The sequence below is a fragment of the Equus asinus genome, chromosome 2 (assembly GCF_041296235.1).
Source record: "Equus asinus isolate D_3611 breed Donkey chromosome 2, EquAss-T2T_v2, whole genome shotgun sequence".
NCBI classification, from domain to species: domain Eukaryota; kingdom Metazoa; phylum Chordata; class Mammalia; order Perissodactyla; family Equidae; genus Equus; species Equus asinus.
Genome location: NC_091791.1, coordinates 9,317,291 through 9,341,532, shown reverse-complemented (window position 1 = coordinate 9,341,532; position 24,242 = coordinate 9,317,291). Strand labels below are relative to the sequence as shown.

Sequence of the window (24,242 nt, the reverse complement as noted above, 5' to 3'; positions counted from 1 at the left end):
GTGCACGTGTGTGCATGTTTACTGGCTTACTGCTGTTAGACCTGGTCACCTGGTCACCGACATCATTTTGATGTTGCAAAGTGAGATACTTTCAAATTCCAGACCAAGATCCCACTTGAGAAGGTGACCAAGGACCTCTGGAGTATGCAGAAGGGGCCAATCTATGGAGCTAGTGGTGCTGGCTTCATTCCTTACCGTCACTTAATCTCTTTGAGCCTCAGAGTCCTTATCTCTAAAATGTGGAAGAGAAGCTCTCCTCCTTGTCATTGTTGCAGGGGTTAAACAAAGTGTGATAACGTTTGGACGGGTTGGTCACCTCCAGCATACTGTGAGGGTATTAGTTAACACTTTACTTTGTGCTTCCCACACACACTCGTGACCCTTCAGCGAGTGGCCAGAACATCAGGCCACTGTCCGAGGATGCGCCCAAGTGATGAGTAGGCATTCAGGTGGCCCACCTGCCCACTCCTCACAGAGGGTCCACAGTCATGGACCACCATCACTGGCATCCCCTAAGGAGCCCAATATGAGTGCAGATCACCAGACCAGCTGATTTGGAAACCCCAGAAGTCTGACCCAGAATCTAAATCTTTAACCAGCACGGCAAGTTTATCAAGTGAGTCTGATAAACACCAAAGTGTGAGAATCATGGATCTAGTGGTGCCCCCAAGAATGTATTAGTTGATTCATTTCCTCCACAAACAGTAGGTGGGTACCTATCTCATGCCAGGGGCTGTTTGTGGGGACAGAGTCTTTGGGAGCAGGGGAGATGCACGGGAGAATGCCTCACTCTGACGTCACATACCAAGTATCTAATGAACACATGCATCCAGTCCTGAATTCTGTAGGCCATAGGAGGGGCCAAGCGATGAGGAGGTGGCTGGGATTCAGTTTTGTTTCCCCCTCTTAGAGGCAAATCTCTGCACATGCATCATCTTAGCTATTGCTCACCAGAGCTCTGAAAGGCAAAGAAGGAAACCAAGGCTCAGCGAGGTTCCACAACTTGCCCAGAGTCCTGGAAAGTCAGTGGTGTGTTGGGAAATGATCAATCGCAGGCTCTCAGGTGGGGGAGGGAGCCCTGATCCACACACCTTCTCCGCAGGGTCTGGATAAAAGGACAGAGAGCCACAGTCTCTGCACACTTTCCTGAGGGGAGGCTGAGACCTTGCATGCCCAGTGTCCCTGGGTCACCACCACGCCATGCCAGCTACCATCTGCCCTTTTTGCTGGAGAGCTTTGGCACGTTCTATCATTCAGGTCCCTCAGGAACTGGCACTTGCTGCCTCACCAGGCCCAGGGCAGATGGTGTGCAGCTGACGGACGGCAGCAGCTGGAACTCAAGCCGAGAATGCTGCAGATCAGCCACACCAGGACCCTGCAGAGGCTGGCTGTGGACAGACAGGCCTGCGCAGTTGTGAGTGCTCAGGGTCAAATAAAGGCCTTTCCAGGCTCCTGACACACCCAGGGGGTATCATAACAAGTCTCAGCATCCCCCCAGCAGGGTCCCCCCAGATGAGAATGCTGTTGAAATGAGCGCCCCCAGTGTGCAGCAGCTGCCCTGGAGCCAGGCCCTTGGACATGCCAGATGGAGAGACGTGGGTTCCTTCCCCTCTTAGAAAAACGAACTGAGCTCCCCCAGCTCAGCCCTGCGGGGGGACGGGGGGTGAAGGTGGGGGTGGGGGCGCAGCATTAGCCCTGAGAAGCTGAGCCGGGACAGGTGGAGCAGACCTTCATGGCCAGGTCTGGACAGGCTGGTGCTCAGGCTGGGACGGGTGGCACTGAGGCGTGAAGGTGCCCAGGCAGCCCTCCCCTTCTCAGGCAGACTTCCTTGACTCAGCCTGTCTTTGACACACATAGGGGAGGTTTGGAGGGGGGAGGGGGAGCTACAAGGAGCCAATCACCCTGCACCGGAGGAGTGTGTGTGAGTGTGAGTATGTGTGAGTGTGTGTGCGCGCGCGAGCGCGCGTGCATCAGCGGGGATTTCTGTGATAGAAGCAGCCAGATTCCGGAGAGAGAGAGAGAATAGGAGGAGGAAGAACAAGGCGGGGGGGGGGGGGGAGAGAAAATTGGGGGTGGGAGAGACAGACGGAGAGAACAGCAGTGGGAGAGAGAAGCACGGCAGAGGAGAGAGAGACGAAGAAAGAGGGAGAGAGAGAAAGTGGAGGGGAGAGCAGGAAGGGAGGGAGAGCGAGCGAGAGCAAGCAGAGAAAGGGGAGGAAGAGAAAGCAGCGGAGCAGGAGGGTGCGCGGCGCGGAGACAGCAGAGCTTAGAGGGATGGGGTGAGGGCAGGAGGAAGCGGAGGCAAGGTGGGGGCCGCAGGCGCCTGCAAGCCAGGATCCGAGGGCGCTAAAAGCTCCCGGTTCAGCGGCTCACCCGGGCGCTTTCCCGGAAGGTGGCGCTGGGCTCTGGGGTGGCAGCGCGCCCTCCGGGGAGCCATGGCGGCGGGGGCCAGGGGTCGGCGGGCGGCGGCCCCGCCGAGGGCCTGAGCCGGCGGCTGGCTTGGCCATGGCGGCGCCGGGTTGCGGGCCCTGAGCGCCGGCGGCGGGCGCGCACCATGAACTCGTGGGACGCGGGCCTGGCGGGGCTGCTGGTGGGCACGATGGGCGTCTCGCTGCTGTCCAACGCGCTGGTGCTGCTCTGCCTCCTGCACAGCGCCGACATTCGCCGCCAGGCGCCGGCGCTCTTCACCCTCAACCTCACGTGCGGCAACTTGCTGTGCACCGTGGTCAACATGCCGCTCACGCTGGCCGGCGTCGTGGCGCAGCGGCAGCCGGCCGGGGACCGCCTGTGCCGCCTGGCCGCCTTCCTCGACACCTTCCTGGCCACCAACTCCATGCTCAGCATGGCTGCGCTCAGCATCGACCGCTGGGTGGCCGTGGTCTTCCCGCTGAGCTACCGCGCCAAGATGCGCCTCCGCGACGCCGCGCTCATGGTGGCCTACACGTGGCTGCATGCGCTCACCTTCCCAGCCGCCGCGCTCGCCCTGTCCTGGCTCGGCTTCCACCAGCTGTACGCGTCGTGCACGCTGTGCAGCCGGCGTCCCGACGAACGCCTGCGCTTCGCCGTCTTCACGGGCGCCTTCCACGCTCTCAGCTTCCTGCTCTCCTTCATCGTGCTCTGCTGCACATACCTCAAGGTGCTCAAGGTGGCCCGCTTCCACTGCAAGCGCATCGACGTGATCACCATGCAGACGCTTGTGCTGCTCGTGGACATCCACCCCAGGTGAGGGGAGCCCCAGGTGAGGGCTCTGGGAAGAGCTGGGGAGGAACTCGGTGGCAGGAGGAGATCTTTGTCGGGGGAAGGGGTCCTTGTCTCCCCCACGCTCCAGTGTCCGGCCTTGGGCAAGCCCGTTTTCCACTGAGCCTCCGTTTCCTCTCCAGATAACTGAGGTGGGGGGAGGGGCCAATGCTGCCCGTCTTAAGAGCTTAAAGCATCAGCAAAGCAGGGCCACCAAAAAGGTGAGTGAAGCCATATATGTGCTTTTTGAAGCATCAGGGTAGAAATCACAGAGTCGGAACTTTGTTGGACTTCTTATACTTATTTTATGTGCTTGTAGTTTTCACTTTAAGTAGCATACGGGAAGGCAGTGATCTCTGTTCGCTGCTTAAAGCCTTTAAAAGGTTCTAATCAGGCCCGGAGAGCCTGGCCTGGATGCTTAGGGAGCTCCTTCAGAGCTCTCCAAGCAGGACCTGCTGCTCCTCTGGGTCTTGCCTTTCTCTAGTGTCTGCGCTGCCTCTGTCTCCTGATCCTGTGTGTGTGTGAGTTCTTGGGCTATACCTTCCTCTGGGCTCCTTAAAGGAGCATCTGAAGGGGTCTGAGGGGACTGGGGGCTCTTCCTGCCCTTCCTAGCCAGCACTGGCCTGTGCTGGAGCCCAGCGGGAGTCACCCCTGAGACTCCCGGGACAAAACCTGTCCCCCTACCTCCCCCCTCACCTGGCTGCTGTTTCTCAGGAAGGTGGCTCAGAGCAGGCAGTTCTGGTGCAGGTACCCTTCTGGGAACGCCTGCCATCCCCCAGAGCCTCTCAGGGAGAGAAGGGCGAAACTCTTTGCTGAGGTGTCCTGAGCTCACCTCAGCTTTCCTTACAAGAAGAGGAAAGTGAGGAGGGAAAGAGCTGGAGGTGTCTCTGTGGACGTTGTTGTTTTATATCCCATTGTCCTAGGGAAGGGCTGGCTCCTCCTCAGTTGCCCAGAGCTAGATAAGGGGGGTTTGGCATCCATACAGCACAAGAGGGAGCTTGGGCCTAGGGTGAGACCCCCTCAACCCCAGGGAGAAGCAAGCTCCTGACCTGTGGTCTGTCAGAGACTGTTTGAGCAAGGTCTGTCTGAGCTAGGGCTCCTTCAATTCTGAGTTTTTCCTGCCCCTGAGCAATAAAAAGAAAAGTCCATGAACTTCACTGTGTCTGCACATATAAGGACTTGCATGTGTGTATTCACTGTTCCCCCTCAGAATGGCCCTTCGTGATTACGTGCTGGACCAAAGCTGCTAGTCACGGAATCTTTCTCACAGAAGTGCTTACAATATGCACACGTGAATGACCTGTAGCACATAGACACCTCGGCATGTGAACCCATGCATGTGATTGTGTCTGCTTCACACACACAGTCCCACGTGTTCACATATCACCCACATGTTTAGCAGACAGGTCACCACAGGAGCACATGGCGCAGGTGTGGCGTGCATGCACACTGATGCAAAGACACGGTCTGGCTTTCTGCGTGTATCCGCGCAGTGCGCATCGTCATGTAAGGGGATATGCTGCAGCCACAGTTGCAGAGCTGCTCCCCTTCCTGTCAGCCAGGGCCTCCAGGAGGACCTCCCTTTCGAAGGCGCATTCAGAGGGTGACTGGACTGCTCTCGAAGCTGCAGGCAATGTTGCTTATCTCCTGAGACCTGAATGATTCCCATAGTGGGCCCTCTCGCTGAGAGTCTAACAGTGGAGGAGGGACTGAGCTGGGAAAAGAATCAGTTCTTATTTAGATGAGTGCAAACCCCGTTCCTGCTCTTCCTCCAACTTCCAGAACAAGAGGGGCGGTGGCTTCTTTTCAGCCTGTTTAGGAGGTAGGGCGGGCTCCACTCTGCAAACCTCTCCTGTACTACAGAGAGTTCCCGGGGTCCCAGGAGCAGAGGCAGCTGCTCTGCTGGCCTCCTGTCCCCTCTTCTCTCCTCCGCTCCTCTCTGGGGCGGCCTTGACCTCTTCAAAGGCCCAGGATGCTTGAGGAGCTCCTGCTCCCAGTGCCACGGGGCCCTGCCGGGCCAAAGAACAGAGTCAATCTGCACTGGGGAGAGGAAGGGCTTCTGGGGCGAGGATTCCCTTCGGCCAGCTCAGATAGGCCCCACTGGCCGAGGGCTGGCCTGAGGTAATGGAATAGTGGGCAGATGTGACGGCCCTGCCCCTTCAGTGAACACGACCTGCCTTTCTCTGTGGGGTCAGTCTGCAGAGTGAGAATGTGGGCAATGGGCCACACAGGAGGGCACCAGCTCCCTGACAGCTGATCCACGGGCTTCTTTTAAGCAGCTCCAAACTCTCCCTCCGCACAAATGAGAAGCTGCAGAGCCAGCTCAGGGGAGCTGCCCCTCGAGCCCTCAAACCTTAGGCACTAAGGCTCCAGGAAGATCACCGAGCCTCCTGGGCCAGGTTGGTGCTGAGAGCTGGGGACTCCTGGGGGTGCCAGTCCCTGATCGGCAGAAGCCAGGCTTCCTTATCTGGACAGCCAGGGCAGCAGGTGGGGGTCTTTGTTCACTGGGAGTTTTAGTTGACAGCCACCATGTTAATAGTCTCCTGGGACTTAATTAAAAGGGACACTTTTTGAGTTCCTGGAGGCCCAGGGTGGCATCTGTCAGGAAGCTCCCTGGTGGTGTCTGCCCTTCCCACAGTGTTTAACGGGGCGAGTGGCAGGCTGGACTCCTTTGCTGCAATACCACCGAAAGACCAGGGGCCCCGAGAGACCTTCCCCACTCCTGCCTTTCCATGGCGGTTTCTCGAGTTACTACATTCATAAAGCTTGGAATTCCTGATGTTTATTACCTGGTCCTCCAATTGCTAGCTTGCTTGGTTCAGTCCTCCCAAACCACAGCTCTGGACCAGTTATAGCCAGATCCTCTCCTGGGGCCACCAGTGACTTGGGGTCTCCCCTGACGTGGAGACACAGATGGGGAGTTGGGCCGTGGACGTGGCGGCCTGCTCTCCCAGGGCAGCGGAGGGCCCCGCTCGCCGGTGCAGGTTAACGATTTCCCGGGGTAGCGTGCTGGTGAAGCACACTCACCCTTGCAGGCGAGGGCTTCTGAGAGCGTCAGAACTGTGGCATATCTGTAGACGGAAGGACCCGTAGCGATAACCTCCCTATGCCCCTGATTTCGCAGATGAGGAAGCTGGGAGATGCAGGAAAGGGAGCACTTGCCAGATTTAACAGATCCAGAATGTGGCTCAAGCCGAGACTCACGCCGGGTCCGCGCCTGAGGTTTGCGGACGGGGCGATAGTGCAGACGGAGGCTCACAACCATCTCTAGAAATGTTTAGAAGTTCTAAACTAAGCTTACAAACTGTTAAATGAAATATGTTCTATCCTCCTACCTTGACAAATGTGTATTTATAACTCTTTGCAAGGCTGGATTCAAATTTAGAATTTCTCAGGCTCCTTGGGGTTCAGCCTTGCGCATGGTGGAGAGAGCTGAGCTGGCTGCAAGCAGGCAGTCCCCGCCTCACCTGCCTCGCCCCGGCCCCCACCAGCTCTCCCCGGCACAAAGGCTAGGGTGTCCCCTGCACGAAGTGGACAATCCAGGTTGTGCATCCAGGTGTTGCTCAGCAATGCCACCCCTCAGTGCTTGCCAAGCACACAGATGACATTGTTCACCCTCAGGAGGATGGGCCCGGGGAAGATGCCTGCTTACGTTCTGGAAGCAGCATCAGGGCATTTGGGCGAGGAATTCCATGTTCCAGGTATGCAGAGCTTGGTCCAGAATGGGAGATGTGGGCTCTGGGTGGGCACATCCCCTTAGCCCTATAGGCTCTTGATTTCTTGAGGAGAGGTGTGGGCCCCTCAATGTCCAGGGCCCAGGACAGGGGCTTCTCTTGCCAGGCCTGAGGACGGGACTGCTCACACCAGTGTCCTGACCCCAAGCTCAAGGCCCTGCTCAACCATCCGTCAGCTCGCTCTCTTGCCTTTTGTTTCCTTCCCTTAAAAGCCAGAAAACAAATCTGGATGGCTCTGTGAGTCCTCGGAGCATGGCTCAGGACCGACTCCAAACATCTGGGGATCTTTCAGCATCCAGACCCGTTGCGTTTTAGCCATGACTGTCCCATTTATTGACTTCGGATACTCCAGAATTCTCCATCCCCTCTGCGCTATCACTGAAGCCTACCGGGGAACCTCTCTTTGAGCCCGCATGTCAAAATGCTGGGGAGCCCATCTCTTTTTGTCACAAGGAAACTGTGTCCTCTCACAGACCATTCCACGCTCGGACCCTGGGTGAACGTATCTGACCAGGTTGCCTTGGGGGGCTCTTAGGCTCTCGCCCTCTGCACTGTGGATTCTGTCTGGGAGCCAGAGGACCCCAGCTGCCCCCACCAGGGCCAGGAACATCTAGAGAATGCGTTAGTGTGGCCAGACGCAGCTTGCTCACTGCTCAGTGATTCCATCATGGGAGTGGGGTCTCGGGGGAACACCCCAGATCTTGGAGTCGAGAGACCTGGAACAAGTCTTGGTTCTGTGCCGAACCCCCTGTCCCCTTGGGCATGGCATACACCTTTCTGGCCCTCAGTGTCCTCATCAGCAAATCAGGAAAATAAGAGCTCACAGGGCCGCAAGATTTGAAGGAGCTCAGTTTTACAAAGCTATGGTGGAGAAAAAAATGACAGCAAGTGCAAAGTGATGTTATTGTTATGTTGTTCTGGGAGCCGGCAAGCTGCCCTCCTACTGGGCTTAAACAATAATGTTGCTAAGTGAGAGGGTTGCACTGCTTCCCTCAGGCCTGGGGGCCTGCCCTGCCCTCCTCATTCCTGCGGCCTCCTTCTTCTCACCTGGAAATCAGGGGAGCCCCCGCCAGGGAAGATGGATCATCCTCTTCTTTTGCGAGAGTTCAGGGAAGCAGCCGTGTGGTTCCTGGCTGGGAGCACCAGACTGGGAGTCAGTGACGGGGTGCTAACCCCGCCTGCACCCCACTCTCTGAGTGGGCAGCTCCCTCTCTTCTCGGAGCCTGTTTCCCCATCTGTGAGCTGGGTTGGGTGAGTGAGAGGATCTCTCACACTCCACACGACTGTAGAGTCTGGGCAATCTGTCCCAGAGAGGAGAACTGCCGAGGTCCACGCAGATGTTAACCCCAGGCACAGCATCCACTCCAGACACCCTCTGTGTTCCTACGGCATGCCGGGTGCGGTTAAGATTAGGAAACTGCATTGGCAGAGTGCTTGGAGGCCCAGAGAGGGTCACGGAGCCAGCATGAGAGTCCAGACCCAAGCTCAGAGCTCCTCTGGCACCAGCCCTGGTGACAGCTTTCTCTCTCTCTCTCTCTGTCTCTCGTAAATGCACAGGAAAGGAAGAGAACTCTTGCAGTGGGAGAGAACCCTGTGGTTTTGGGGTTCAAGGTAGTGCTGGAACATAGTTATTGTCCAACAAATGTAAGTTGAATGAATAGTAATCATTTAGCATTTATTGCGTGGTTACTATAAGCCAGGCACTGTCCTAGGTACTTTTTGGGTGTTAGTTAACCTTAATACGACCCTATGAGGTAGGTTCTCTTATTACCCTCATTTTAGAGATGAGAAAGCAGATGCACAGAGAGGCTGTGTAACTTGCCCAAGGCCCTACAGCAATTAAGTGGTGAAGCCTGGATTTGAACCCAGAAGTCCGGCTCTGGCATTGCATGATTAACCACTACACTATTCACAAGAAAGGACTCAGGCCAGTGGAAGCTTTCATGGCCTCACATCCATTGACAAGCCTGGCCTTGTCTGATAGGCTCAAGGTTTTTAAGGCCCATTGTTAAAAATCTGTTTTAGAACAGATTTTTAGTATCATCTCTTTTGAGAAGGCCACTTAAAAAAAATGATTGAGTTGTAATTTTCCTAAGATTTTTTGGTTCTTGTTTTTGTTTTTGTGAGGCAGATTGTCACTGAGCTAACATCTGTGCCAATCTTCCTCTATTTTACGTGTGATCATGCCACAGCGTGGCTTGACGAGCAGTGCTAGGTCCACGCCGGGGATCTGAACCCACGAACCCCGGGCCACTGAAGCGGAGTGTGCAAACTTAACCACCATGCCATCAGGCCAGCCCCTCCTAAGATGGTTTTTCAAGGTTGTTCATTAATTCATACAACATACACCTATTGGGTATTTTCTGGGTGTAAGACGTTGAGTTTAAAACTACAGGCACCCAAAGAAATAATGCATCTGCAGAGTGCTTGCTATTTAATTTTTCCCTTGCTGCACAAAGCCTTGTAAGAACAAATAAAATTAATTTCCCGTATATTTTTACAGCAGAGAGAGTGACACTGATCATTCCAGCCTGAACAGTGTCCATTATATTCCTTTAGAGTCACTGAAATATTTCTGTTCGCCCTTCTGAAGGCCTCAAAGCGTTTACCAGCTTCTGTTTTTATATTCCTCAGGTCTTTAGGGGAATATTATCTGGTGTGGAAGGGTGAGGGGGTACAGCTGGGTTCTCAGCCGTTCAGTGGGGACTCAAGTCCCTCCTTAGGGGGCCAGAGGAAGCTCCTCACTCCTCCCGAGCTTGGTAGCTGGTGAGTCATTTCCGTCCCTGATAAACAGTAGCTCTAGTTACAGCTATTATGAAATCCCCATGGGATAAATGAGGAACCAGGTTCAGAGAGGTTGAGTGACTTCCCCAAGGCCACACAGCTATGAGGGCAGAACCGGGACTAGGACAGCTAAACCAGAGCTCTTTCACTCATCTGGGTTATTCTAAAGCATCTGAGAAACAGACAAAATTGTCAGGGTAAAAGATTAGAGGAGGGCCTGGCCCCAGTACCACCACCAGTTTCTTTGGGGCACCCTTGATAAGTCATTTGTATGAATTTGGTGCTCATATTGTAGGGGATGGCCAGAATACTCCACTCTCATGGGGTTAGTGCACCATGGTGGCTCAGGACACCCAGCTCGTGTCCCAAATCTCCAGCAATTCTCCACTCAATTGCACTGAAAGTTTTAGGGGAAATATTTTAATGTTAAAAAAAACAGGCCTGTCTTGTGAAGAATGTGCTAAACACGCTGCACCCGGGGGTGACCATTGTCCCGGGATAGAGAAGGCTCCTAGGATGCGGGACCCTGAATTTTAAATCCAGGACAATGTCGAGCAAAGCAAGATGAGTTGGTCACCTCCCTGCACCCAGCCCTCCGGGGTAAGGACTTAGGTGTTTTCTCCGTGCCCAGCCACATCCTGCCTCTGTCACAAGAGTGGGGGGACTTTGGTGGAAGACTGCACAAATCAGTGTCAATGAGGTGAGGAGATTTACCATGGCTCTTGCTGTGTGACCTTAGGCAAAGTCACCCTTCTGACTCCGCCCCTCCCCCGGGCTGCATTCTTCAGAATCTCTGGATAAGATGATGCCCTAAGGGCATGAGGACCCCAGCTAGCTGGGAAGGGCACAAGTCCAGGGGAAAAAAAATCCTGCAAGAATTTCAGGGCCTTCAATCCAAACTAATGTGGAATTGTCCCTCTGTGATCAGAAATCTGATGAAGAAGAGTTTTGGGTAAGTACTAAGATGATGGTTCTTGTAGAAGGAAGGGGAGGCTGCCCTGGCATTAACGCTGCGCACGGACCTGGCTCATGAATATTCTCTCGACTCCTTGCTTTCGTTGAGCAGACTGGCCTGTTTTTGGAGCCAGGGCACCGCAGCCCAGGTCTGGCTTTGTCAAGTTATCTTCACTTGCTGGGCAGCTCTGTCCACAGTCTTCCTCCCTGTTCGTTTTTGGGATCATGTGATTTATTTTAAAAGTAAATAGTAGAGACACGTGCCCACATTGGGCCCCGTGGGATGGAGCATGTGAGACCTTCTGGCCGGGCTTGCCTCTCCACGCTCCTCGACTGTGGTGTTGCACGGACCCGCTGCTGCCCGTGCATGTCTCTGTGGCTGCGGGAGATGGGCTGCAGGAACCACTCCTCTGAGCTGGCATGAGATGTAAGTTTTCGAAAGGTCCTGGTGCAAAGTGAAGTCAGAAACGGTGTGGTTAGAGGCATAGGCAGCCGGCTCCTGATTCCATCCTCGAGGCTGTGTCCCCGATTCCCCAGGGACTTGGCAGTCCCTTAGCTTCACCAAACTTGGTGTCCCAAGGAATCAAGTGATTTCTCCCTCAGTGACCCCACAAAGTGGGGTCTGTAGCTCCAGGCAGGGCTGAGGTTTGGGATAGAAGACATGGGGCTGAAGATGTGGAGGAAGGTGGCCCCGGGCCACACTGTGCACGCAGAGTCCAGGCTGCCCCAGGTGGAAACAACCGGCTTTGCGTCACACCCACGTGGGTTCAAATCCCACCTCCACTTACCAGCTGAGCAAATCATTTAGCCTCACACAGCTTGTGGTCTTCATTGTAAAACAGGGCAGGTAAAACACACGTGGCGGGTAAAACGCACGCGGCAGGTAATGTGCACCTGGCAGGATCAATTGTGGTAAAGATAAGAATTAGAGTACTTAGGGACCGTGGACTCGGGGCTGGCAGGTGATCAATGAAGGCTATAAGTAGTGATAAGAAGAATTTATATTGCTTTGCACTTGGGCTCTGCCCTAATTGCTTGATGTGCCTTATGCACTGAATGCGTTTCATGCATCTGTGTGCTTCAGGCGTTTGAATCTCAAAACAGCCCTTTGCAGCATTTTATTATATCACTATCCACATTTTACGGATAAGACCCTGAGGCTCAGCGATGTTGCACAGGGTGCCCAAAGTCACGCAGCTACAGCCAAGACGTGACCTCAGGTCTCTCTGGCTCCACAGCCCAGAGCCTCCACTCGAGGCAGCTGCCTGTGTCTGTGAAGAGGGAACGCACTGTGACCCGGAAAGGCCCGCCCTGAGTCACCTTCTCCCTTCTCTCACGCGCAGTGTGCGGGAACGCTGTCTGGAGGAACAGAAGAGGAGGCGGCAGCGCGCCACCAAGAAGATCAGCACCTTCATCGGGACCTTCCTCGTGTGCTTTGCCCCCTACGTGATCACCAGGTGAGCCTGACCGGCAGCCGTGAGCTCGCCGGCCTCTATTGGCCACAAGTTATCTCCAGAGGGTGTGTTGGGAGGCAGGAGTGAACTTGACCAGCGTGGTGAGAAGGAGGGCGTGGACTTTTTCTCTTCAGCCTCTAATTCTTTTGGATTAGACTCAGAACCGAAAGAGTTGTGAAAGTCTCTCCCACTTGATTTCCAAATCACATCATTCGGACCCTTTATCCTGGGCCCAGCCCCTGGAGGCCCGAAAGGAAAGGAAAGGGGAGAGAAGACAGAGGAAAATATCCGGTGGTGGTTGGGTTCCTACTGGCCACTGCCTGTAGTGTAGACACCCTACTCAACAGCAGGGCCTCATGCCATCTGCTCAGGGAGCAGGGAGCACGCTCTGTGCCCAGCCAGGTGGGCTCGCCTGTCCTGTGGCCCCGGGGACCTCCCACTGTTAGTCCAGGCATTGTCAGTTTGTCACGTTCTCGCCTCCCAATCCCCAACCCCCCATGCCAGCCGAGGTTGCAGTGCGCTGGCCTCAGGGCTGTGCATGCCAAAAGCCAACTGCTCCAGCTGCAGAATCTCCCCCGCGTTTCAGCTGGAGAAAAAAAATATATCACCCAATCAGTTTCATGGACTGAAGGGAAAGGAAAGCTCCACAATTTTACATGCAAACTGGCTTAAGTATTTTGGAAGCTGACAATAAAAAGAGATTTTGAGTTTCTATGAGCAGGTAGATGTTGAGCTTGGGAAGTAGGATCTGTGCAAAGTTTTGCGTGTATGCGTGAGAGACAGAAAGAGCTGGCAGGGACCTAGAGGGGACCCCCTGCCTCGCTGTCCCCAGAGACAGCTCACAAGCCCCAGGGGGAGGAGGAGCCCACCGTGGCCAGGTCTCCATGTATCTCCCTGTCTGTCCTACTGAGCTGAAGCCTGGCTCCCTGTAGCTCCAGCCACGCTCCCAATCCTGCTTTCTGCTTCACAGGAGAACGTCTGTCCTCTACTCCCAGGGGCCCTGCCGATTTTAGACAGCGAGCCTGGCTCCCCCGCAGCAGCCCCACTTTCTCTTCTCCAGACAGCACAGCCCCAGAGTGTCTTCCACTGTTTTTAGTGGCACACCACCCATTCTGGGGGAGACCTAATGGGCCTACATCTCGCTTTAAGCGTAGGACCTACAACTGTCTGTAGGTCTCTGGATGGGTCTGACCTGGGCAGAGCAGAGCCATCAGTTCTTCCTTCTCGAATTGTCCACCAGACCTCAGCACTATGGCCATTTTGTGTGGCCTCATTCTTTGTGGCGGGGCTGTCCGGTGCGTTGTACGATGTTAGCAGCACCCCTGTCTTCTACACACTACCCGCCAACAGCACCACTCTCCCTGCCTGTTCCCCAGTTTTAACAACTAAAAATGTCTCCAGACACTGCCAAGTGTCCCCTGGGGACCAGAATCACCCTTGGTTGAGAATCTGGTCTAGGCCCGCCACATCCAGCCAGGATGCTGGAGCTTGCATAGATCAGGCTTTTCCACGGGACACAAAGCCGAGGCATGGAAACAAAGGAGAGTGGGCCTCCACTGCTCTCCAAGGGTGGGACAGCAGAGTGGTTACCAGCACGGGCTCTGGAGCGTGCCCACCCAGGTTCAAACCCCAGCTCCACTCTTTCCTGCTGTGTGACCTTGGCCAGTGATGTCACCTCTCTGAGCCTCCAGCCTCTCATCTGTAAACCAGAACGGAGCAATGCCTGCCTCTTAGGGTTGTTGTGAGGGTTAAAGGGCGTTGAGCACGGAGAGCATGTCGCACAGGCCTGGCGAGGATGATGTCTGCAGTCAGCGCCCCCGTTCTGATATTCACAGCACCACCCACGGTGCTGGCTGGGCCCGGGGACTGGCTGGCGCATGAAGTGGAGGGGATTAAATCCTGTGAAGAAAGATGCCCTGGGAAGGGAGGGCGTGCAGACACTCCCCTTCTTAGAGCCCACAGTGAAGGGAGCTGTGTGCTAATGAGGTGAACTTGAACCCTCAGAGGAGAATGTGGCTCCAACTTTAAACTGTTGGATTTTTCTCTGGCTTAATCTCATTTCCCAATGAAATTTTCTTTTTTTTTGGATTAAAGCTCCGTTCTCTCTGATGGTGCCCAGAAAATAATGTTTGAGTAAAATTAACGGTAGTTTCACGACTAGTATGTTCCCTCCAAATGGATTTGATGCATTTTGAGTTTTAAAAACGTTCGCAAAACTATTTGTCTTTTATGGAGATGAGTGGCAACTTATTAAAGAGAAAAGGCTACCCCCAGTCAACGTCATAAATACAAAATTTGGTTCTGGTGATACCACCGCTCGCCCCACTGCCACCCCCCCACCCAGCTCCTGCCTCTGCTTTCCTATATTGACCAAGGAAGCATGCTAAGCAAACCTCATAAAATATGCAAACAGACCCTCATTGCATATCATTTCAGCACACGTTTCTCCAGCACCTTCTCTGTGTGGAGATTTATACCCTTCAGAGGAGGCATGGATTGGTGAGGTCCTGCAGGAGACGCCCTCTGAGGGGGACACTGACCCAGTAGATACGTCCATCTCTCCGGGATGGAACATCATGTCATGTCACTCAGGACGGACAGGGTCCAAGAGTTCCAAGGCAGGAGTCAGCTCTTCTGGCTGGGGCTTCCTGGCCCAGCCTTACGAAGTGGGCTTGGCTCTGCAGGGGGTGCAATCCAAGTGGAAGGGACAGCACGAGCCAAGTCTAGAGTCCTGAGTGGGAGCCACCAGCGACAGGTCCCTTTGGAGCACCTGAACATGGCCTGTCTGAACTGAGATGTGCTCTAGGTGTAAAATGCACACCGGGTTTCCAAGACTGAGCATGACAAAAAATACGTACATAATTAGTACTTTTATATCAATTGCATAGTGAAGTGGTGATATCTTGGATATGTTGGGTTAAATAAAATATGTAATTCAAATTAATGTCACCTGTTTCTTTCCCTACCTGTGGCCTGCATCCTCCTGTTGGACGGTGCTTGCCTGAAGTCAGGGAAGTCTGGGGTGTGAGCTGTGCTGATGCCCTTGCTCCCAGCTCCCTCTTTCCCTTGGCCTTCAGCCACCCATATCATCATTCATGGACCAGGAACCCACGGGATCGCCATGCCAACCACCCTACGAGGGTGCTCAGAACTTCCTCGCTCGCTTCCTTCCCTGCCCAGCATCCCACTCAGTGTCAGAGTTTAGCCAGGAGCAGACAGGGAGCAGCCAAATCAGTGTCTTCCTCTGCGAGGCTGTGTGTGTGGAGGCAGGGGCCCTCAGAGGGCCTGAAGGGGAGACATCAGGCCCCAGCACTGGGTGGCAGGGAGGGGAGTTTGTGGCTGGCAGTTCCTCAGGGTCAGTCCCCCTGAAATTACAATCTCTTAGAACCACTTCCCGCTGTCTGCCTCCCTGCCCCATACCCCTTCCATGATTGACAGGAGAAGAGATTCTGAGGAGGTGCCTAGTCTTTACGGTAGCTGGGAGCCCAGAGAGGCTCACCCCAGGGAGATGGGCATGTGTGAAGTTGCTCATTGCCCACAGAGGGCCCTCTGCGCTCCAAGTGTGTGCTGATCATGGTCAGGATTCCATCAGAGCTACACTTCCACTGCCAGGGCATCAGAGCTGCCAGACAAGGGAGGGGAGGGGTGGATTTGCTCTGACACCGAGCTCCAAGGAGCCTCTCCCAAAATGTCCCATCTTACTCTGAGTCAGGGCTAGGAACCACACATTGATGGTGGGGAGAAATCAACCTCTGGTAAGGAATACATAAAAGAATCCACACAAGGCACTCAGCACAGCCTATCCTATTGTCACCAACACTGGGATCGGGGTCACCAACACTTCTGGTGGCGACTGACTCTTCAGCATTCTTCTCAAGCTGGTGGACATGACTACCCCAGTCTCAGATGAAGCTGAAGACAGACTCTGCTCTGGAAATGTAGTTGAGGATTTAGTTTCTTGTAGGAAATGATTTTTAGGGAGAACCTAGAGCTGTGGGTTTTAGAAGTGGAAGGTTCCTTAGCGATCACCTCATCCAGGGAGGATGAGCTGGCTGCACCCTGCAGGGCGACTGGAATCCATTGCCAGAGCGCGTATTGAGGGGGATTCTGAAGCCAGGCTGGGATTAGTGGAAGATGCTATGAATGACTGGGATGCTTTCCTGCCCAAGGAGATGAGATGATGCTGTGTGGTTTTTAATTCCTAATCTGGTGCAGTGGTTTGCTAAATTGGCTTCACATTAGCATCACCTGGAGAGTTTTAAACCCAAAACCATACCTGGACCTCACACTTGACCAGTTACGTTAGACTCTCCGGGTGTGGGGCCTGGCAGTGGGGATTTTAAAATCTCCCAGGGGATTCTAACCGTGAACGGTGTTGAGAACCGCAGCTCTAGTGCACATATACACACCCATTTTACCAATGAAGAAACTGAGGACTGGGTCGGGAGGGGCGGTTGAATTGCCCAGAGTCACACTCTGAGTCGGTGGTGTGGCTGGGCCTCCAACCTCAGTGGGCTCTCTGCTGGCTCTTCAAGCTCTCAAAAAGGTCCAGTGGGTCTTTGTAGAGGCCAACCCTGTCCTGCTTGCTCGCTCAGGTCTGTGGCTGTGGCATTAAAGCGTCTAGCACACAAAGGTTACTCCCTGACCTCCTTCCGCCGTATATAAATATATATGGAGAGAGAGAGAGAGGAAGGCTGAGAAGTCCCACGATCTGCCATCTGCAAGCTGCAGCCCCGCAGCCCCAGGAAAGCTGGTGGTATAACTCAGTTTGAATCTGCAGGCCAAAGAACAGGGAGCTGATGGTGTAAGTCCTGGTCCAAGGGCTGGAGAAGGTGAGATGAGACGTGCAGCTCAATCAGAAGCAGGAGAAACGGGGGCGAATTCCTCCTTCCTCCAACTCTTGTTCTGTTCAGGTCCTCTAGAGACTGGGTGGTGCCCACCCAACTAGGGAGGGCAGTCTGCTGTGCTCAGCCCACTGACTCAATGCCAAGCTCATCCAGAAACACCCTCACGGACACGCCCAGAGTGTTTCATCTGGGCACCCAGGGGCCGGTCATGTTGACATGAAATTAACTATCACATGTACCCCTGGATTCACACCAGCTGGCTGCCCCTCAGCAGTGTCCCTCCAACCTGCCAGTGCTCAGTGATGATAGTTCAGGTGAACTGAGCTCTGTGCAATCTGGGCCCTAAAGGGGCAACCTAGACGATGAGGTCCCTGAGGTGTAGGGCTCCTGGCCTAGAAAGGGTTAATGAGCACCAGGAGGCAGCATGTGGGGTAGAGGTGGGCTTGTGGGAGCTGAGAAGTGTGTCCAGGTTAGCTGGACCTGACATGGCTCTGCCTTCTGGGGGACTTTACAGCTTGCTCCTGTTATCCTCCTTGCCCCTACAGTGGCGCCAGGGCGCAGGCTGGGCCAGCCGTGTAAGCTACCCTCTGCAGATGGGGAGCTGAGGCTCAGAGAGGGAAGGGCTTGCACAGGTCATTTGGCTAGCAAGGCACAGGGAACCAGGCAGCCTAAGCTGAGCCTTGGACAGCCACCAGGCACCCCGGGGACTCCCCTGGATGCAGTGCCACCTCATCATTCTTTACCTCCTTCCTGTCCATAGAAACAAAATTCAGAGCCACTGAGGCAGCAACAGGCCCATCCTGTAGAATTCAGAGAGAATTAGAACAAGCTCTGTCTCCTAAACCAATCCTGTAAGTCCCTACTCTGTGCCGGAAGTTGTATCACCCTCCAGACCTGGATAATATCCTCCTTTTAAAGATGAGGATACTGAGGCTCGGGTAGGTGCCAGCCTTGCCCAGTCCAGTAAGTGACTCAGCTGGGGTTCCAGCCGGGCCCATGCGTGGGGCCCCCACGCTGCTCCCCTCTGCTTCTCCTCTGAGAGCACGCAGGTTCACACTTTCCTCCCAGAAGGAGGCAGGGAGGCACTTTGTGCCACAACCCGCTTAGAACCAGAAAGCTGCAGTTTCTGAAATGAATGAGTCAAGTTGTTCAAGTGTCACTTAAACCCCTCATTGAGCTGTCAGCACAGAAACTAATATTTCCCACGACTCCACAGTGACTGACTCTACCCAGGCAACCCGCCTTTCTGCTTCCAACCCATTCGAGCCGTATAAACGGAGACGTGTGCAAGAGTGTGTGTTAATGTCAGGACAGCTGCGGGGAACCCTGGGAGCTGGCAGAATCGGAACCCTGAGGAAGAGAAGTGGCTTCTGCTGTGACATATGCCACCCCTTTGAGTTAATCGAGAAGATCCGGCCAGCTGGGAGGGTGTCCCTTCTCTGTGTCCACAGTTTATTCTCATCTGTCTGAGAACTTCCTCAGCAAGGGGAGCATCATTCTCGGGTCAAAACTAGTCAAGTCTTCAAATAGGTTCTCAAGCTTCCCTTACTGGAGAACACGAAGTCTTTATAACTGCACCTGTCACTTACTGGACGCCTGTAATGCACCTAGGAAGTACCTGATTGTGCCTCATACGGCTCTCTCATATGTACAGCACCACACATACAGGTAAGTGCTAGAATCCTCATCTCAGAGGGTTCAGAGAAGTGAGATGAGTCACCCAAGCACATAGGAGTAGCAACTGGCAGAACCAAGGGTTCAAGGTCAACGTCAGGCTTATTGGCAATAATTTAGCCTTGCAGCCACCCTCCATCTCCAAAGCCTGGGGGACGGGCACTGCAAATACAGAGATGTCATCCATAGGTTTTTGATCCAACTTCCTCTGCTAGAGCATCTTGGCATGAACCCAGACAGAGCACCCAGACTCCTCTGGGTAAAGGCATGTGAATCCTTTCACTAGAAGAAGTGATGGGTTCTCGTGGAGTCACCTCTGCTCTCCTACCTGGCTGACAGCAGCTTGTGTAGACCTAGAGTGGGGCCCAGAGGCTGCTGGCCCTGGTGGCTGGAGCCATCAGCAGTCTTGGGTGGTACAGTGCTGACCACGCAAGAAAGAACCCTCCAAAAGATGGCTTCACCAACGGCACCCAGCAGTCAAAGAGCGCCTGCACCTGCATGTTGGGACATGTCGGATGACCATGGGAAACTTCCACCTTCACTGTTAATAGGAGTCACCACCTTCTAGTCACAGCCACATTGGCTGCCATGTCCTCAAAGCCCTGGTGCGTCACATCTGACTCTCTCCGGAGAGCTTGAGCAGCGTCTGAAGATCTGCAACACATTCTCACCCAAAAGCTCTAATTAAATATTTTCTGAATTAAGATTCACATGTCTAGTAGCACTTGTAAGACTATTATCTCTGCGGCAATACAGGCTTACGAATAATTATGGTTGTCCCAAGTTGTCGGAGTGGGCCTCTGAGGCATTTGTAGATCTGACAGCACCGTTATTGTGGCTTCTCAAAGTCACGGAATTACGTAGATGGGAGAGAGGTTTAATATGCCGGTGGCTCTTCAATGCTAATATTCTATTAATAAGATGCCTTTTCCATTATAACGTCTCAAGAAAAATTAAAGCGTCAATGTGTTACTTACAGGCCTTCAAATATGCAGACCAAATTCTCCAGAAGTCTTGGTGAGACATTGGGCTGGCTCCCCAAAGAATGTCCTGTGGCCTGTGTTGCATTTGGTGCGCAGTGTGTGTGTGTGGGGGGGGGGGGGCGGAGAGTGGGGAGAGAGGAGAGACGATGGAGGCGTGGAAGAGTAAAGAGAGGGTGCTAATTTATGACTTTAAATTCAAGAATTGAAAGTCAAGGTCCAAGTCAAGGAGGTACGTGGTGGGGGAGGCACGTGGTCACTGGTGCCCGCAGACCAGGGTTCAAATCCTGGTTCTTCTGCGTTCAGGCCATGTGGCCTTGGCACGTCGCTTTGCCTGGTTCCTCCTTTGTACAGCATGGAGAACACCGTCCTGGGGGTTGAGACAGTGCTTGTGAACCGTTATCAAGGACTGAGCCCCTGGGGGCGCAGAGGAGGGGCTGGCTCGGGGCTGCTGGTGTTACTGGTCCTGTTCTCAGCCCAGAACTGGGTTTCCTTGGAGATGCTCATTGTCCAGCAGGGTCAAGACATTGGTCTCTCTGGGGTTCAGAGAATGCCTTGGAGTTCTGGCAAAGGTACCCCCATTCTCCCTCCAGGACCAGGTCTGCCAGGTAGCTGGGTGGGCATGAGAGGTCCCTGTCGGGTAAGGAACAAGAGGGGCAGGCTTCCTGGCCTCATCAGCCCTCTGTTGTGACAGCCAGTACACGGACCTGCCAGTGGTCAGATCAGAGGGCTTCCTGCCAAGAGAAAGGAGCGTGGCTCCCTGAAAAGTCTCTCTGACAAATGCAGAGCAACGTGACGCAGTGCTGGGGCCAGGTGCCTAGGACTGAGGGGTAATCCTCAGGTATCTGCTCTGTGCCTCATCTTCAGTCAGAAAACACCCATGTCTGTGCTTTGCTTCCGATTTGTTAACAGACCCTCCACCCCGCAGCATTTCCCATGTCCCACTTCCCCATCCCCCTCAACACTCCCTCCCCTCCCCCCTCCCCGTCCCCCCTCCTCCCCTCCACCTCCCCACACACTGCCCAGACTCCCCCAGGTGCTCACAGCTTGTCTCTGAACTGCCTGCATTGAAATCACCTGAAATGCTTGAAAAAGCAGACTCTTGCCCTCTCTCCTCCTCCCCATCCTCTCCCCTCCCCCCATCCTCTCCCCTCCCCCACCCGTCCTGCTAACCAGGTGTGTGGGCTCTCCCCCAGGGCATTCACGTGGGGGAGCTGTCTCAGGCTGTGGGGGGCAGGCAGGTGTGCCTTTTGAGCACAGAAGCATAAATGTTTCTCTCTGAACGGAGCCTAATGGCAGGGTTCATACCCAGTTCATGCCCCAGGCAGTACAGGGAAAGTCACCTTGGTGCTTAATGGAAGGGCAGGGGCAGGGTGCGGGGAGCCATGCTTGAGGGGAAAAAGCTCTGCTTCCGGAATGCCAGGCAGGGGCGGGGCGGTGCTCCAGGGCTGCTAATGCTTCCGCAGACTCCAGGGTGGTCCTCGATACAGACGGGGCTCCGGGAATGGGGTGCAGCTTCGGTGCCATTTTGATGTTGTTGTGACCAGGGACCCACGAACAACCAAATCCTGCCTAACAACCCCCTACGTCCCCATAGGCTTCCTTACTGGGTGTGTATTAGCTTTACAGCACTGCCGTAACCAACCACCAGCTGAGTGGCTTAAGCCACAGAAATGGATTGTCTCCCAGTTCTGGAGGCTGGAAGTCCAACACCAAGGTGTTGGCAGGGCTGGGTCCTTCTGAGGCCTGTGAGGGAGAATGTGTTCCAAGACTCCGTCCTGGCTTCCGGGGGTTCGCTGGCAATATTTGGCATTCTTTGGCTTGTAGACGCGTCACCTCATCTCTGCCTTCGTCGTCACATGGCGTTCTCCCTGTGTGCGTCTGTATCCAAACGTCCACTTTGTATGAGGACCCCAGTCATCTGGGATTAGGGGCCCACCCTTCTCCAATGTGACCTCATCTTAACTAATTACGTCTTCAACGACTGTATTTCCAAATACGGTCACATGGTGAGGTACTGGTTCAAGGTTAAGCCTTGAACATATGAATTTTGGGGAGACACAAGTTAACCCACACAGGGGTTTAACAAAAGGAGACACAGTCCCACTTTATTAACACCTGAGCCCCACAACCCCTAAACATGGGGCTCCTGAGTCAGAGCTAGGTGGGCGAGGCGCCGACACTAGAAGCAAGTTGCCCCTGTTACCTAGGATGGCTGGGGGTCGGGGCAGGTAGGGGGTCAATAACCCGCCACTGGGAGTGAAAACGAGAGAAGGGGCAGAGCATGGCTGGCACTTCTAGCACAGTGATGCTGCCCACAAGGAAAATGTGACTGATCAGAATAATAACGCCCCTTTCCTGGCCGGGGGCGGGGGAAGGCTGTTAGCAAGGGGTGGGTAGAGTTAGACCTGGCATGAGAAGATTGACCGTCTCTAAAAGGCCATCTGGAGGGGACCACGAGGTCATCCAAACACCTGCCCAGATGTGGAATTAGAAAGAAGCAGTTGTGGCAATATGAGAATTCTTGCCCCTTTGCAGTGCCCTTAAACAAATGGGGACTTGGAACCATCAGAGGTAGGAGGGAGCAAAGCCAGCCACAGCAGGCGCAGGATGGGGAACAGGGGTCCAGGTACCCAGGAAAAGCAGAAAGTGGGTCAGTCAGCCACATCTGAGCACGGAAGGGACCACCCCAGCTTCGGCCCTGGCCTGGTGGCCACACCGACTGGAACAGTGTCTGGGCCCTTTCTGCTTCAAAGCGTCTCTTTGCCTGGAGGCCCTGACAGAGGCCAGACTCTGGCTTTTCAAAGCAGAAGCCGTCGTGTGCACTGTGGATGGGGGCAAGTGACGAAAGTTCTGGGTACATATAACTTCATGGAAAAGGGGTTCTCGGGGTTGGAAGGGACCCAGAGTTCATTGCATCCAATCTACAGTGCTGAGATTGGAATCCCAGCATGGCCTCAGTCAGGACTTGGCTGCAGTCACATGGAACGGGGTTTCCCACGTAGGAGATGCTGGCTTGCTGCTCAATCTCTCTGAACCTCGACTGCCTCGTCTGTAAAATGGGAATGAAGATATCCGTTCTGCAGGATCATTGTAAGATGAGAGATTGTGCATCAAGTGTTTGGCCCAAAGGAGGCACTCACCTGGGAATTGTTACTGAGCCAGGCGAGTTCAGACCTGACATAAAATCTCTGAGGAGCAAATGCAATAGATTTTACCTCTTAATTATCTAAATGGTGAAATTTTAAATTGTCCCAAATAATTTTATTCTGTGAAATTTACAGAACCCACAAATGATGATTTTGATCTTGCTGGATGGTTTCATGATATTTGCTCCTTTAATAAATCTTCTTGGGAGAGCCAAAATGCTAAGACTGAAATTAGCAACGTAGAGAGGACTAGGCATTTTGGAAAAGTAATTTGGCATTGCATAACAACAATGTGTTGGCATTCAGCTATTTCGTTGTTATTATTAGGTGTGAATTCTAAATTGGGGGGTTTTGTCCCTTGAATTCATCACTTCCCAAAATAGCTTTCGTAAAAGTACAGATTTCTCAAATGCTAATAGTTCCATTTCTCCACGCGGGCTCCCAAGGACATGAATAGAAACATGGCCACATTCCCTGGTGAGATTGGAGGGCAAGGCTGGACAGTGGCACTGACGTGGGCAGCCAAGTAGAGGGGCCTCAGAATGGATTCATGAAGCGTCTGTTGGAAAAAGAGGCATTGCTGTGGAGGATCATGCCCTGCCAGCTTCCTCCTCCTTCCCTTTGTGGGCTTGTCCTCACAAGCTCAGCCCGAAGAAGGCTTCAGGGAAAGCCTTGCAGTTGGCAGCACAGACTTACAGCCCAAGCTCAGTCCTTTCTGTACTTGGGTCCTCCCCTGGGCAGCCCACCAAGCTGAGAGCCACTGCCCCATCCTGCAGTCACCTCACACAGCATACAGGTGCCAGCTCCCAGTCAGAGCACAGACAGTGGACCGTCCTCTGCCACTGACTTGCTGTGTGATGTTGAGCAACCTCTTCCCCTCTCTGGGCCCTAACTTCCTCATTTGACAGCGGGTTGGGGGGAGGGTAATTTATGATCTCTGAGCTTTCTCCCGGCTCTATGGGTCTTTTCTGCCTTACAGTTATACATTTGGATAATGTCCAAATGTGGCCAAGGGTGCTGGACACACTTGAGCAAGGAGAATAAGTGGATTCATTTGGGGAGAATTCTACTTACACGGAGCAAGGCTTTTACTACTTCACAGCCTGGCATTGGCACCATGGCATGGGGTTGTCCAATGGGTACCAGGAGGACCCTCAGAACGGTTCATGCCTCTTGGACCCATGGGCTGCATCTTCCCTTGCCCCCTCCTAAAGAATGAGAGTCACTTTAGGCTACCCTGACTGCTGAAATGGGCAGGGGTCACCCGAATCCCACCCTCGGAAGAGGCCTCCCTCTCCAGCAGGTTCTTCCTGGTGTGAGACACACTTGGAGCTTTGCAGGCTGTTTGCAAAGTTATTCTCAGCCCTTGCTCCCAGACAGCCTCCCTAGGCAGGCAGAGCTAGGATTGTGAGCAAAGCCTCAGACTCTT

The 24,242-nt window shown here is 53.9% G+C and overlaps 1 protein-coding gene across 2 annotated transcripts in view; it reads left to right on the top strand.

Annotated features, from left to right (window-relative positions):
* The first annotated feature begins 2,113 nt into the window (after nucleotides 1-2,113).
* GPR26 (G protein-coupled receptor 26) overlaps nucleotides 2,114-24,242 on the top strand; it is a 43,894-nt gene continuing 21,765 nt past the window's right edge. The window contains exons 1-2 of one of the 2 annotated variants that reach the window (XM_070481456.1): nucleotides 2,114-3,222; nucleotides 12,053-12,166. In XM_070481456.1, the coding sequence (XP_070337557.1) occupies nucleotides 2,555-3,222; nucleotides 12,053-12,166 (782 nt within the window). In that variant the 5' untranslated portion in view covers nucleotides 2,114-2,554. The remainder of the gene's footprint in view (nucleotides 3,223-12,052; nucleotides 12,167-24,242) is intronic. The other variant, XM_014867241.3, reaches the window with a different exon arrangement.